The sequence below is a fragment of the Hippocampus guttulatus genome, chromosome 9 (assembly GCF_054856545.1).
Source record: "Hippocampus guttulatus isolate MCC_2025c chromosome 9, RoL_Hgut_1.0, whole genome shotgun sequence".
NCBI classification, from domain to species: domain Eukaryota; kingdom Metazoa; phylum Chordata; class Actinopteri; order Syngnathiformes; family Syngnathidae; genus Hippocampus; species Hippocampus guttulatus.
Window position 1 is genome coordinate 6,437,352 of NC_141269.1, and position 15,275 is coordinate 6,452,626.

The 15,275-nt window shown below is 41.4% G+C and overlaps 1 protein-coding gene across 2 annotated transcripts; it reads left to right on the plus strand.

Annotated features, from left to right (window-relative positions):
• The first annotated feature begins 672 nt into the window (after positions 1 to 672).
• On the plus strand, positions 673 to 15,152 carry pdcd4a (programmed cell death 4a). Of its 2 annotated transcripts, XR_015101858.1 has the most exons (12): positions 673 to 938; positions 4,943 to 5,245; positions 5,894 to 5,991; positions 8,070 to 8,183; positions 8,445 to 8,666; positions 9,201 to 9,298; positions 9,459 to 9,573; positions 11,107 to 11,214; positions 12,673 to 12,783; positions 12,881 to 13,020; positions 13,145 to 13,276; positions 14,600 to 15,152. XR_015101858.1 is itself a non-coding variant. In XM_086120379.1 (11 exons), exons 1-11 carry the CDS (start codon positions 893 to 895, stop codon positions 14,649 to 14,651), a joined length of 1,407 nt encoding a protein of 468 aa, XP_085976505.1. In that variant the 5' UTR covers positions 675 to 892; the 3' UTR covers positions 14,652 to 15,152. The 2 variants fall into 2 exon arrangements, 1 of the variants encoding a protein (XP_085976505.1); XM_086120379.1 differs by lacking the exon at positions 13,145 to 13,276 and having other exon boundaries at positions 675 to 938.
• The last annotated feature ends 123 nt before the right edge of the window (positions 15,153 to 15,275 follow it).

The following is a 15,275-nucleotide window of genomic DNA, read 5'->3' on the forward strand; positions in this document are numbered from 1 at the left end:
GCCGAGGCCAGGCTGAGCACAGAGTGGACTGAAAAATCCTGAATTCATTCAAATTTGCATTTATTTTATTATTATTAATGTAATCACACAACATTCTTTCATAAAAGAATGCAAAGAATAACAAATTCATTTTTAATATTATTTTAATTGCCAGAAATCACAAACTACTTATATTATATTATATATTATTAGATAAATGTAATAATACCTTTTAAATTACGGATTTTTAAGGGAAATGTCTGAATATATCAAAATGCTGTTGGACCGTTCGAAAGAACAAGACACATGTGGGCCGCGGCCCTTAGTTTGACCACCTGCAGTCTTCATCAACAAGACCCAATTTGCTTTCATGCTGGCGAGAAGTCGAACTACAACAACACGTCACGAACGTGCTTTATCATCATCTCGCACAATTAAAGCCCACTTTAATTTGCCGCTCAATTTTTTTTGTGCAGTTAACTATATTTGAAAAAATGCTACGTCTGTTATCGTACAATACTGGGTGGGGAGGGTTAGACATACAGTCCTAAAACCAAACAGGCTGTAAAAGTGAAATATCGTGCGTTCTTTTCGACACAGCATTTTCCCCCCTCCTGGTGATTGGTCCGAAGGGCCCAGCCCCCACCCTCTGCGCGCCCACGTGACCGCGCTCGCTGTGCTCCAAGTTAAAAACAGACTTTGTTTATCTTGCTGCTCAAATGTGCTCGGCCTCGAAGAGCCCACCTGCTCGTCTGGTGTCTTTCTCGCCACAGCCACTGCTCAGCGCCAAGAGAGTTCCTCCTTTCCGATCTTGAGTTGTATTTTTTTCTCCCTGGTGAAACTAAGGAAGGAACATAGACTATAGAACCCGCGTGAGGGGATTGTTATCCCACTTATATAGCAGACTCTCGCCATGGCGACCGAAGTGGACGCTCGGTCTTCGGCTCAACAGGCAGACGGTGAGTCAGTGCTTGGGTCGGGGTTTCGACCTCCACTCCGCCGGGGCATGCTCTATCCGCCCCACCACCATTGTGCACGCATGAGATGGGCTGGACGGCTAACATGCTGCACCATGTGCTCCGGAGACTCCCCCCACCCCCAACGACCACCACCACAAGCACGCTTCCAGTCAACGCTGTTGGATGACGTAATTTTGCACGTTTTACGTTACAACTCACATTTGTGCCCCAATTGACTTGCTTCAGCCACGTTGTTTGGCGATTTTCCCGTATTTAAAAGTCCTCACGTCGTGATTGGACGAGCTCGGAGCGCTGACTTCCGCCTTGACAAACATGTCTGCCACGCTCGCGCCACGATGTTCCGAAAGCCAAAACAACGCTGTTTTTTTGCGAGTTAATGTACATATTACGTCACGTATGGACCCGTCCGTGCATCGTGCGTGCTCGTGACGTCAGAAGTGTAGCCTTAAAATAGTATCCAAAGGGATTTCTTATATAATCTCTGCGTTGCTAGTGTGTGTGTTGAAATGTTACGTAAACTGCCGGAATGTGCAGTATTTTGCAGCATAACCAACAGGTTGTGCGGTTAATCAAACACTGATTAATCATTTTCTCAGGCATGGCTCCAGGATTTTTATTCTCTCTCCCGGGGCTCAAGGAGGGCTTGACGGACACATGGGGGGGGGGGGGGGGGGGGGTTGAGAAGATAATTTATACATTTACGGTATTTTACAAAATAAAAGGAAATTGATGGAGGGGTTTAACTGGGGCTATAATAGAGTACCCCCTAGCCCAGGTGCTAGCGCCAACCCCGGCATGTTCTAAAAACAATATTGAACGCTGAGACACACACATAACCTGTTGTAGGCCGCTATAGTGCAGGGGTGACTCCGTATGGTGTTTTTGTTTGTTTCTTTTGTTTTTTTTTCCGATGTATGTCAAGCCAAACTATTGTACCAGATTCACAATAGGACCCTCTTGTCCACTTGGGGAGAAAAGGGCAGAACACAATTCATTTGATCTAATTCAAGTTTAAAATGTCAATTCCAGTAACTTGACTTGATGGCCTGGCATGTGCTGTAATTATTTATTGGACACTCTGTCTGATCACTGGGTGCAGTTGTCTACTTTATCAAAGAAACGAAGCACCTCATGGCCTTGTCAAGGGGCAGTCGTTACTAACCGCCCTACCTCAAATAGATATCTGAAGGATAAAGAAAGTAACAGTTGAGACCATCAGGAGATGTTATAGTATGGGGGGAAATGGCAAAAACATGCACTCTTTTATTTTGACATGAGCGTGCATAGATTTTATTTGTGGTTGCCTGAGCAATGTCCAATTGAAGTGAACTTTAAATGACCTAAATGGAATCCTTGGGATGAAAGAAAACACAACTTCACATAATGACAAACATTACTCATCATTGCCATTTAACATCCTGGGGATGAACAATAAAGGAAATTCAAATTGTCGTGGTGAACACTGCAAGTCAAAGTGTTTAGTAAGTTAACAACTCGTTATTGAACGTAGGAATTGAACCGTCTTCCGGATGAAGTCACAGTTGAATTGTGTTCAGTCACTGGTGACTACTTCTGCACAATAAATGCCTTTGCATCCGGGCCATGTAGCGTGTGTACCGAAGATGTCGGGTTTGCACAACACTTGTACCATTAGCCCACTGGAGTTTACGAGTTTAAATTGAAATGTCAACCTCTCATAAATTTGTGACGTATAGTCGAGTCGACTAGCAGTTATGTTATTTGAAAGGGGAGTTGTTTGTGTCTTCTGCTCCTTTCCCCAGCGCTGCAACTGTAAAAGTTGTTTGGAAAAAAAAGCAAACACGTCAACAGTGCTGCTCTTTCTCCCTGGCTGCCATACAGCAAATGGGGAAGAGGTCATACACGAATACGACGTGGTCACATGTTATCTGTTAGAAATTGCACTCGTGTTTGTGGGTAGCCGTCGGTAAGCTTTTCTCAGTCAAATTCATACTTGGACTGAACAATTAATGGAATTCAAATAAATTTTGCACTGTAGTAGAATGCAACTTTGAAATCACAAAGGCATCATTTCGGTCGCTCGTTAGGCTTTATTTTTAACATATTTATGCTTTATGTGTTTGCAGTCCTCATGTTTGCGTATCATTGTTTCATAAAAAAACATGAAAAGTTGAAGTGATAAAGCCACACATTTGTTTGCTTTATTGTGCTACAATGACTTAGGACATATTGGCTTATCTTTACAATTTGTGAAGCTGTTGTGAACACGTTAAAGACTGTGGGTCAAGGTTTTTGGTAAATTAACAACTCTATTTGAAGTACCGTAGATTACCTCTTTCATATTAATTTATGCTTCGTTTGCCTTTATTTTAACGTTCGCCTCACTTATAAATCAAAAACATTTCTATTTAATCAATCTGATATTGTTTATTGTAATGCAGAGTAATTTATTGTTTGTGTTTGTTAATGGGGAGAGGATCTTGGGGGGGGGGAGTCACACAAGTGAGGATTAAAAAAAAAAAGATCATCATTTGAGAAAATAATTTTTAGAGTTGTGTAACAACATCAATTGTTCTTGCCCTACAATGGCCCACATTGCTGCACGTTGCCTGTTCCCGTTTTAGGCTAAACAACAACAACAGCAAAGTTTTTAACAGCTGCAGAAGTTGCCTGACTTGAATACTTGCGCAACTCCCATTTAGGCAAAACGTTTTCTTCTTCCTCCCCCGCAGCTCTCCGCTATAGCCTGATTGGTTGGCCACAAGTTTTGGCACAGGGCAGTTGGTCGAGTCCTAATTTACAGCTAGTGACAGGCCGCTTGACCTACATATGGGAGGGAAGGAACAAGCGAAGGGGAATGTGCTTGTATATGCTCGTCTGAGTCGTCGGGTGTGGCCGTAAAGCGTTTCTGCAACATTGCTTTCTTTTCATTTGTTCCTGGAACTACAATTCTGTGAAACACACAGTTGGCTTTCAATGAAATTTCTTTTGGGATGAGTTGAGAGTCTGGATTCAGTTTGATTGCGGTCTGGACTTCTTCCCACCCGCCAGTAATATATAGCGCAGTGAGGGCTCACACTGTCATTTGGGCCTCTCCATAAGTATTCATTACCCCCTCCAGGCACGCCTGAGCCAGTCATGTGACCCGCAACCATGCCATATGTAGTCAAGTCCGCTGCTGTGAGCCGACGTTGCAAGGACGGGAGCGACATAAGAAAAAAACAGGCGTCAGCATTTCTTTACCATGTGTTCTCCCTTTGCTGTGCCCCCCCCCCCTCCTCCTCCTCCTACGCCTGCAGGAATACACCAGTCCCTCCTGTTGTTGCAACTCACACTGATACAGTCATTACTCATAATTCACACGTTTAATTAGCACGCAGGTCACTTGAATGCCAGTGCACAGTACAGTACATGTACAGTATGCAGTGCGCAAACTGAATCATCATAGAATATAGAGTAGGCCCACACAGATGGTGTTTTAAAGTCCCTGAAAAGTTAAAATAAACATCCTCTAAATTTGATGCCAGCACTGCATGGTGGTCGAATGGTGAGCATGTCGACCTCACAGTGCAGAAGTGCAGGATTCAATTGCAGCTTTGGCCTTCCTTTGTGGAGTTTGCACGTTCTCCCTGTGCCTGCGCGGGTTTTCTCCGGGTGCTCCAGTTTCCTTCCACATTCCAAAAACATGCATGGCAGGTTCATGGAATACTCCAAACTGTCTCTAGGTGGGATTGTAAAACAAATCATGTGAGTGATTGAAGGCGCTTTCGATTTGAGGTGAGGTGCTTATTCAAGTGGCTCCTAGCGGTTAAGTCTGCAACAGCCTCAGTTGGAGCCGCAGTCAGCTACTACTTGAGGAAATGCAGCATGAAGCTGGATCAGCCAGTATCGCTTTCGGTGCTATCTGCACACTCCATGGTTTAACTGAAATGTGGCAGTTGGCCGCCTCCCCGCCGCCATACAGGCAACCTCAATAACATTCGTGGTGTCCTTCCCACTCACAGAGACGTTTCCTCGTGATGACAAGCTGGAAGAGGCGGAGCGTCCCTACGCCGATGACGACGACGACGAGCTGAATGAGGCGGAGGTGAACGGCAACTGGACGCCTCAGGAGAAGGCCCTGTACGAGGCGAGGCTCAAGGCCAAGGCCAAGCGACGACTGCGCAAGTCATCACGCAACTCCACTAGCGAGTCCCTCTCAGAGTCGGGGGACACCGCCGGAGCGGACCCTCACAGTCCAAAAGGCAAAGTCACCGCCAGTGACCGCAAATCCAGAACGGGCAAAGGGAGAGGCCTTCCAAAAAAGGGTAAATCTTGGACCAGACTATCTCGTGTTTTTTTTTTTACTTGATACTTTGTTTGGGATTTGCCCCAAAATTATTTGAACACATATGGTGCTGCAACACATTTAAACATTTGAAGTAACAGTACTAACAGTCCCATATTCTTTATCCCCTGCAAGGAGGCGAGCTGAGACATCTATGCTGTATAGATGTCTGTTCTGCCTATCTTATACTGCCCCCAGGTGGCCAAGGCGGTGTGTGACAAAGTGTGACAAAAACTGTTCAGTTGTTTTTGTTTCTATTTTTGCCATCACTGTATATTTTTATAAAGTAATATATAGAGTGCTATTTATCCACATTAAAACCACATTCTTTTTTTTCCTGAAGGCTGAATTAGATTAATGGCATATCTGTTCATTTCAATGGGGGAAAATGTTTTTGAGAGATTAGTTGTTTAAGTTACGATAGTGGTCACGGTACAAATGTAACTTGTATCTAAATGTATCCAAAAAGTGACTTCAGTAAATCTAACAGAGTTAAATGTTAGCATTTACACCAGAGTAAAAGCATTACCACACACCTCTGCCTGCCATGTTGCAAACACTCCATTTTATTCCTGTAAATGATCACAAACTCGCAATGTTTCATTAGTTGTTTTTGTTTTTTTCTCAGGTGGAGCAGGCGGTAAAGGTGTCTGGGGCGCCGCTGGGATGGTTTATGAAGACGAGGAACCTGATTTGCAGGATCCCAACTACGATGAATCTGCTCAGGTTAGCGTGAATGAATGTATTTACACTACAGCATATCTGCAAAAGTCTTGGAACTCTTACCCACCTAGTTGCAAATGCAGAAATTGGTGTCCTAATAATATTTCTCTGTAGTACAAATCTATTAGTCAAATGAATGGAATTAAGTTGTACCACTGTCGCCATGCTTGAAATCAATGTGTGCCACACAAGTTGCTCCATGGTAGAAAGGCTGTTTTTTTAAAAAGAGTCACTTAAAGCTGCGTATTGCCACTCCCAGTTGACGTTTACAGTAAAACTAATGAGGAGAAAATACACATATATTTGAAAAAAATCATGTGTTGCAGAAGTCCTCTCGTGTTAGCTTCATGCTAACACCAAATGCAAAACACCGTTTAAGAGGCTAACGAATGGCATTAATGTCCCGGTTGCCCCTGAGATGAATAAAAAAAGATGGATTTTTCTACATAATTCATATTCCAAAGAATACCATGTTTAGACCAGATATGTTATGAAAAAAATTGTTACCTGACTTCTCCTTTAAATCAAAAATGTTTCAACGGAAACAACACAAACATACACAACAATAGGGATGTTAATATTTAAATGTTATCTGATTAGGTTACAATACATTTTCATCAAAATTGCAAGCCGCAATGGCATTATCAAGTATCAGTGCACTGCATTGGCACGTACTGAAATCGAAGCACTTGTACTCGTAGTTGGTCTGAAAAAAAAAGTTGTATCAGTGTCTCCTTAGTCCAAGCATCTTTTTTCCTCCTCGGCGCATGCCATGTGATCCCGTTATCCAGATGGCTGTGTCACAGGTCAATCAACCGAACCTTTCAATCTTTAACCTCCTTATCAAGCAAAGAGCTCACTTTGCTGGGGAGAGAAAGTAGAGTGGGAATTAAGCTTCTGCAGTGAAAAAAAAAAAGTTGATAACAGTGTAATTTCGACCTTGATGTTGGAACACAGTGGAACCGGAACAGGGTCAGTGGGGAACTATGACATGCCGGAACCGACAAACGCGCTGAGCAAGGGGATTGCCTGACACACAAGGTCACAGTGTCCTTGGGAAGATTCCAAGTAGTAAAGATAAACATCAGGGTTAAATTTGAAAGAGTTCAGGCAGTTCAGGACCAAGTATGAAAGGAAGGCCGGTCAAAGCGAACAGATTAATCAATTAATTTATTATTTATGTACTTTATTTGTATTTATTCTGTTGTGATTTTTAAGAAAATTAGCACTCTACAATATTATACTTTATCAAAATATGGGGTAATATCGTACATAAATAGAATTTAAAGCATAAAACAATTGGTGATCACGATTTAATGCTGCAGTCCAATTCATTGTGCTGCTTCTTCTGTTGTACCCGTATTGGCCATTGGGGGCAGCACTGTGTAATAGCCAAGAAAAAAAAAATAGACTTCTACGACTGTGACACAGTAAGTGGCTATAATTTGAGTCACTGAGTCATAAAGGACAAAGAATATATGCCTGCGAGTACTGATGTGATATATTTGCACATGTTCCACCAATTTTGTTCATAAACCTGTTGTTTAAAGGGTTGTAAATTTGCAACTATCACTGCCTAAACATTAGCATGTCAGTCAAAATTTCCATTATATGTTGGCATGAAGCTAGCTAGCAGCGCTGTTTTTAAAGCAATACATTTGGGTATACAGTATTTTCAACATATGTGTAATTTTCATTGTTGAAGTTTAGTTTGACAGTTCATTTAAACTGGCAGTGGCATGACACAGCTTAAAAGCTCTTTTTGTGATTTTTGCTGCTTTTGAAGAAGTGAGCTGAATTGTCTTTACTGGCTCCATAAAGTGCTCGTGTCTCAAGTTTGTGCTTGCAAGTCAAGGCAAAAAAATCAGTTGACTGACGGTTCAAAACCTGAAAGATGGGTCGGTGCTTAAGGCACCACTGTATAATTATGTATATGTAAATACATTAATTTACAGTTATGGATTTGATGTACAAAAAACCCCCACCTCATATTCACGTGAATGTGTTTTGCTATTGCATAGTTGCATTGGGTCTCTCTGATTTTGCGATATTAAGATACTGCACCCTTTTGTCATTTAAAGGGAGCCACGGTTTATGCAAAAGTTGTTCCGGAGGTGGACGAGAGGGACCTGGGGAAAATGGTCAACCCAATCGTCCAGGAATACTTTGAACATGGCGACACAAAAGAGGTTCAGGTTCGTGAAAACATGATTTGAGTGATCAATAGAACTTTCATTTGGTAGCTTTGGTGTATATGCTGTATACAGTGTCATAATCAATTAACACAATAACACAAAAATTTAAAGGCTCTAAAATGGCTGACGTTGAACGTTAAATGAATATCTCTTGCTTCTGTTACGTTTGTATAGGCCCGATTCTTAACACAATGCCTCCAAGTGTACCGAATGTTGTGTCTAAGTGGATCGCTAACACAGTGATATGTATTTTACACAAAGATGCTGCTGAAGGAACTCAACTTGGGCCCCCACAAGTACGAGTTCTCCTCAGTGGCTGTCTCACTGTCCCTGGAAGGCAAAGCCAGCCACCGAGAGCTCACCTCCCGCTTGCTGTCCGACCTGTCCGTCAAGGTGCTAACCCAAAGCGACATGGCGCGGGCCTTTGACAAGATGCTCAAAGAGTTGCCCGACCTCATACTGGACACGCCCGACGCTCCGCAGGTACACTTACATCCCGTAAATTGAGCCCTGCATTGGTGTCTGGGGTGTGGGGGCGAAGCAAATATTGGTGTAATAGCAGGACTGACCTGTGAGAGACAGTTTGGCGCCCCAGAAAATACATAGAAAGAAGGAAGAGTAATAGTCATAAAATAGAAGTTTTTGTTGCCATGCACTTAGTCCGTCACTGGAGGGAGGATTAAAAATCGCTTGTCATTTTGCTTGCACCTCTGCTGAGGAAATTGGTAATAGGCTTCTGAAGTTGGTTCTCTCTGAGGTGTGGTAGTGCGAGTGCTTCAAAATGAACCCGCTTCGAGCCGAGGTCGTTACGTTCTGTTAGTTTACCGCTAGATGGCACCAAAATCCACATACCCTACCTTTAAAAAATTGTACGTCTGTACGTGAGGAGGAAGTGCATTGTAAAGAGTTTAATTGTGTGTGATTAAAAAGTTAACCTATTTCTGAATTTTAATTGACTGCTTGAGCATCTGCTTTGTCATTTGACTTATTTTTTTATTTTTCTCTTGCATATGCCAGATGTTGGGCCAGTTTATAGCCAGAGCCATAGCGGATCACGTCCTTCCAATGTCATTCCTGGACTGCTACAAAGGCAAAGTGGACTGTGACCATGCCAGGTGAACATTCTACTCTTCAAATTATTATTTGATATGAAAAATATCTGGGGTTTTATTTGCAGATGGTGCAGCAGTAAACACTGTATATGGGACAAAAAAATGTACCTGGTCTTATTTTGTGCTGCTTTTTTACTCCAACCCGATTTACGGTTGTGGTCAGAGTGGCTTTGGACCGCGCCGCCGTGCTGCTGTCCCTGAAGAGCGCCATGGTGCGTCTGGATAACGTGTGGGGCGTGGGCGGTGGCCTCAGACCTGTCAAACATCTCATCAAGGAGGTATGATCAGCCCAGTAACTGGTATTGGCTTGCGACCAGCCCAGGGTGTGCCAGACCTCTTGCCAAAGTTATCTATGACCAAATTATGCTCAACCTTCCCTTGACCCCGAACAGGATGCCAATTAAATATATTTGAAAGCTGTCAAGCCTGAATGAAGTGGTTTGGGTTTCCCAATTTGCATACACACACTAATGAGAAAGTACAAGTGTGCGTGTGCGTGTGTGTGTGTTGCGGGGTACATATCCGGTAAGTGGGTGGGGCAAGGAAATGGAACAAGTCTGCTGTCTCGTGAGGCTCGAGTCCTTTACCTGGTTTGCCAATCTGGTTTGGACGCCCCTAAACCCTTGGTGTCTGTGTACGGACTGCCACGGTCCAGTGTGTGAACATTTTGTAAGACAAACAGAAGGCGTTATGGCCTCTTGTTTTGTGCCTTCCCCATAGGGATGTGGGCCTTTTCAATGCGGGGGCGTACACACCCACACACACGCGCACCGTGGCCGTGTTTTGTATTATTATTATTTTTTCACTGCTCACTGCTTGAGCTGTGTGTTGTCGAATTTTCGGTGCTGCAAATTTGGGTGTTGCCTCGTGAAGTAGATGGGTTACGCAAGAGTGAGAGTGATGTTTGTACAAAAAGAGCACTTTGACAGTTGGTACTCATTGCAGCATTGTGTAACATCCCAGGCTTCAGGCGTCCTTGCATTTCGCTGTACTTTACTATCTGCACGTCTTTGAACTCACTGGGCTGCTCCCTCCCCGTTTTCTTTCTGTATCACTCCCCATATTGGTCCTATGCCTCCCTTTAGAATCATTTGTTTCAAGTATTCTGTTTAAAATTGAAACAGAAGCCCTTGCTATTCTCGCGATATAATTTGTCATTGGATGTATCAAGAGGTCACAGCTTGGTGGGCAACTGGGCATCTATCGTTAGATGTAGACTCTTGACCCTGTGATTGACTTTGACCAACATAGTTCATGAGTGACGTATCGAAAGGTCAGTGTGTAACAAAACACTGATGAGGGTTTTGAAGATCTATTAATATTCTAACGCGATATCCACATCTAATAAACACAATAACCGGGAAAAAAGCTGTTGGTGGGGGAGGGGGTTTAAATTGTCAATATATTCCCATATTTAAACATGGTGACCCAGGATTTATTTATTTTATTTGTTTGTTTGTTTGTTTTTTTGCATGAAAATATTGGCAAACTAAATGACCATAAAATCACATGAGCTTCACTCTTTGGACTATTTGAAGTTTTAGCTTTTTACAGGTCAAAGCCAGTTGGACATTGACTTTCACCTGCTACGGTAGCTCCTAAAGCCCATAATTGACTCTTAATAAGGTCAAAAAAACATTTGCAACAAACCTTGTATGACTTATGCATCCCCCTGCTGAGGTATGCCCAGAGTGAGAATGTTTTTGTCGAATTCCTTTCATGTGACCGTGCCGTGACCAAAAACACATTTTTGCTTGAAAATCTCCCGCGATAAAGCCACCGGGCACATTTTTTTTTTTTTTTTATCCTAGATGAACCTTCTGCTGAAGGAGTACCTGACTTCAGGAGACGTGATGGAGGCCGAGCGCTGCCTGCGGGAACTGGAGGTCCCCCACTTCCACCATGAGCTCGTCTATGAGGTATCAAACATGCCCCTCGCTATCGACAAATGACACTCATATAGAGTGTGTTGCAACATGGCAATCTTCATTTCCTAGCTTAAAAAAAAAAAAAACGAATATTGGATTTCACAGAGGCACCTGGAAATATCCTCTTGCATTCTGCCAAGTGCAAAACAAGAATTGGAATAAAATATCCTTTGATTCAGTTTTTTGATGCCAAGGACTGTTTGCTGTTTTTGGCAGGGTCTACACTTTCATTTGTCATGTAGCAGTCCTAACCGATCAATCCAAAATGAATAAGAACATTTTTGTGGCAGAGCCTCGATAGAAATAAATGTCCCCGCCCCCTCAGGTTCTGGAACGATCACGTTGTAGCTGGCTGTTTCTCAATATTCATTTGTACAATGTTGAATTTCTATGGTGATGACATGAAATGTTTCACAATGCACACAATCTTCTTATTGAAGCAGAAAGCAGCGTCAATAATATCGAAACGAGGTAAAATGTCAAGTGTTCATCGGTGAATTCCCACCCCTGATGCTGTAGCACATTCCATGAGAGATCTTTGGGTCTGCTGTGGGAAAGTATTCAATTCCACACAGTTTCTCAGCAAAGTATCTTTGATCATTTGTTTTTGCCAGTGACTTATAGTGACGAGCAGAATCATTAAATAGTGTTCCACGTGATGGCCGAATGTACAGAACTAACCCCCTGTGCGTTTTTTGTTTTTGCATTTTTATTTTTGGTGTGTTGTGAGATTTTTGACTCAATTAAGGTTGTGTCTCTCTTTCTGGACATAAGGTTGATGGATTCATGTGTCCTGAACATATGTGGATATCTTTTATTGCTACTGCTTTTGCTGAATAATCCGCCGCACAATGTAACGTCAATAACTGAAAAATTAATCGTGGAAAGCTAGGTGGGGAATTTCGTGCAAATACAGATATCGAAGGCAACCTACTAATACAACCGAATAATAATTTCTTCACTTTTTTTTTTTTTTAGCACATCAAGATTTGAGATTTCATTTTTGTTTTTTGTTAAACCTAACTCTTAATTCCCAAATGCTGTATTACTAAATACATTACCTTATTAAATATTACATTATTGTTTTGATATTAATGGTAGGATGAAAACCTGACATGCCAGAGAGAAAATAAGGACCGATTCGGAATCGGCGCCAAAAAAACCTTTTAAAAATTACTCTTCTAAATTGAACCAAGACACTACGAACACGATCAACATAAGGATTGTAATTGAATAGTCCATTGCAATCAAATAAATTACTAATAATTAAATAATTAAAAATCTCTGAAATATTTTTTATTGAAAAATCTCAAAATTTGATATACACATAACTTTTTTTTTTATTATTAATTTAAAATCTTAAATTACATCACAGACTACAAATGTCCTGGTCTGTCTGTCGATTTCAAGAATCAAATGTGAGCCCAAACATTTGTGTTGTATTTTCAGGCCATTGTAATGGTGCTGGAATCCAAAAGAGACACGGCCAGCCCCATGATCATCAAACTCCTGCAGTCCCTCTGGAAAACGGGTCACCTCACCGTGGATCAGATGAACAGGGTCGGTCGGCCTCTTTGTTTTCTGGGAAAACGATAATAACTGTAATTGACCACAACCCGTTAACTAAGACTTGTTTGTTTTAATTTTCCCTCTGCAGGGCTTCCAACGGGTCTACGACGAGCTCCCCGAAATAAACCTCGACGTGCCACACGCCCATACGATCATGGAGACCTTTGTGGACCACTGCTACCAGGAGTCTGTCATCACCAAGCAGCTAAGAGACGCCTGTCCCTCCAGGTTGGTCGTAGTGGAGTTCTTGTAGGCTGAAATGTGGACATTTTTAGTTTCAACCATTGTTTCTGCCATGTTTCAGGTGAATTAGTCACTTTGGAAAATTTTGTTTCTGCGTGTGGTGGTTTAGTTGTATTGGTTGAAAGAGTCACCTGGTAGAACCAAAGCGGGGATCACACAAGCAATAGTAGATGATTTTAAATCGAGCAGTCGCAAGCAGCATGCAGACAAATGTCATCCTAACAAAAATACTCAAGTAAAGGTAAGCATTACAACTACTCTGACAAGTACACGCTATCCAAAAACTCACTTAAGGAAATGTAACATTTGGAAATTTTGGCATCTTGCTTCCACCCATAACGAGTCATATATTGCCTCACCAAGTTTTGAATATTAATGAAAGTGATTCATTCCACCCCATTTCCTCCAAATCCACGCTCTGCTCAGTCATCAAGAATGTGACCACTTGACCAAAAATATCCCTCACCTCAAATTAAGATATTTTATCCACCCCTCCTGCAGTAAACGAACTACCGTGACATCAAATGCTGTCGTTTATTATGCTAGATGTCACAACCAAATTATTATCACAAAACATCACATTTGTATGACATATTTTTCTGATATTGGCAAAATTTCCCCAACATACTGACCATGATACAAAATAGAAAAATCTCGCACCTATTATTTGTAATATGCTTTTGTCCCTGTTCAACTGAATCATGGATTCAAGTGATGATTTATTTAATTTTTTACCTGAGAGATTTTTTTGTTTTGTTTTATGAATGGTCCTATTTTTGTTGGGTCGTGAGAATGTGTTATATTATATCACATTGTTATTGTAAAATACTATTATTGCAGTCAATTTTATTATTAATCTAATTTTTGGTGCTCGACTGCTATACTGTATATATTTTCTTGTGCCAGATGCAGCTTGCAATATTTGGTCAAATCAAACCCAAAAATAATTCCAAGTCCAATAACCAATTAATTGTCAGATTATTAATAAACAATAACAAATTGTTTATGAAATGAATGAAGTAACTTGTTTTTTTGGTCCTTTAAAGCTTACAAAAGTAAAGACATGAATATAAAGGCAGAACTTTTCATTGTTTTAGAATCCTTTTGCCTTTAGTCTTTAACTTTACAACAGAGAGCAAAAGCGGCAAAAAAAGGTCTATTTTTTTGAACGGAGTTTATATTTGAATGTCTTATGTTGTAATGTAAAAAAAGCGATTTATGTTCATTTATTTTTGGGGGGCTGCTAATATCGGCCAATTAAATAGGCTGGCTGATTAATTGGCCCGGCCCTAATTATTGCAATTTTTAAAAAATTACCAGTGCATATAATATTCATTCATTCCTTTTTAACTGCTTCTCCAGTTCAGTCATTGGTGAGCTACAGCATATACCTCGTATTAAACAGCATTTAGAAATACATTTGTGTAAATAAAGGCCATGATTAACGCCATGCCTCTTTGCACTAGCTATTTGAGGGAACACAGTCCTTCCATTATTGCCCATGTAAAATGCAGGATCCACTGTCCATGATTTCACCAACGTGTCGTTGTTTTTTCTCCACTAGAGGACGCAAGCGTATGGTAAGCGAAGGCGACGGTGGCAAGATAAAAAACTGAAAATGGTCGATGAAGAGGATTGTCAGGAGGAGGCATGCTGGTTTGGTTTTGTGTCCACGTTTCTTCTGGACATCTTGGCAGTTTTCACCTCCCCTCCCAGATGGCATCTTCACATCACCATCATCACAGCAGCAGTGGTGAAAGTGACACCAGTTCCCTTCATCTTGGTCACCACTGTTGTTGTTTTTGTAAGAATGTTCATTGTTTCTTGGGTTGATCCACCCCTTTCGTCTTAGCTTTTGTACTCCCCCAAGCCCCCCTCAAAAAACAACAAAAAAAACCTCACAGCTGGAAATAGAGAGGGGAAGTGGACCTGCTATTGGGGTGTTTAGCCTCTTGTTTTGCTTCACCCTTTCCATAAATGGACATCTCTGTTCAGTTTTTCCTGAGATGGTTTTGTTCAACATTGACACTTCATTGCTTTTCTGTCCGTTTTACATGTTGACCAAAGTTTGAATATGTATAAAAAAATTATTTCGTTCATTAAAAAAGGCAACATGACATTGGTTTCTGTTTTGTTTTGTTCTTGCCAGCAATATGTACTGTATAAGCTGTGCATCAAAACATATTCTCACATATAATCACATTTATTGCTAGTAGTCATCAGCAGTCTCTGTCAGTCAA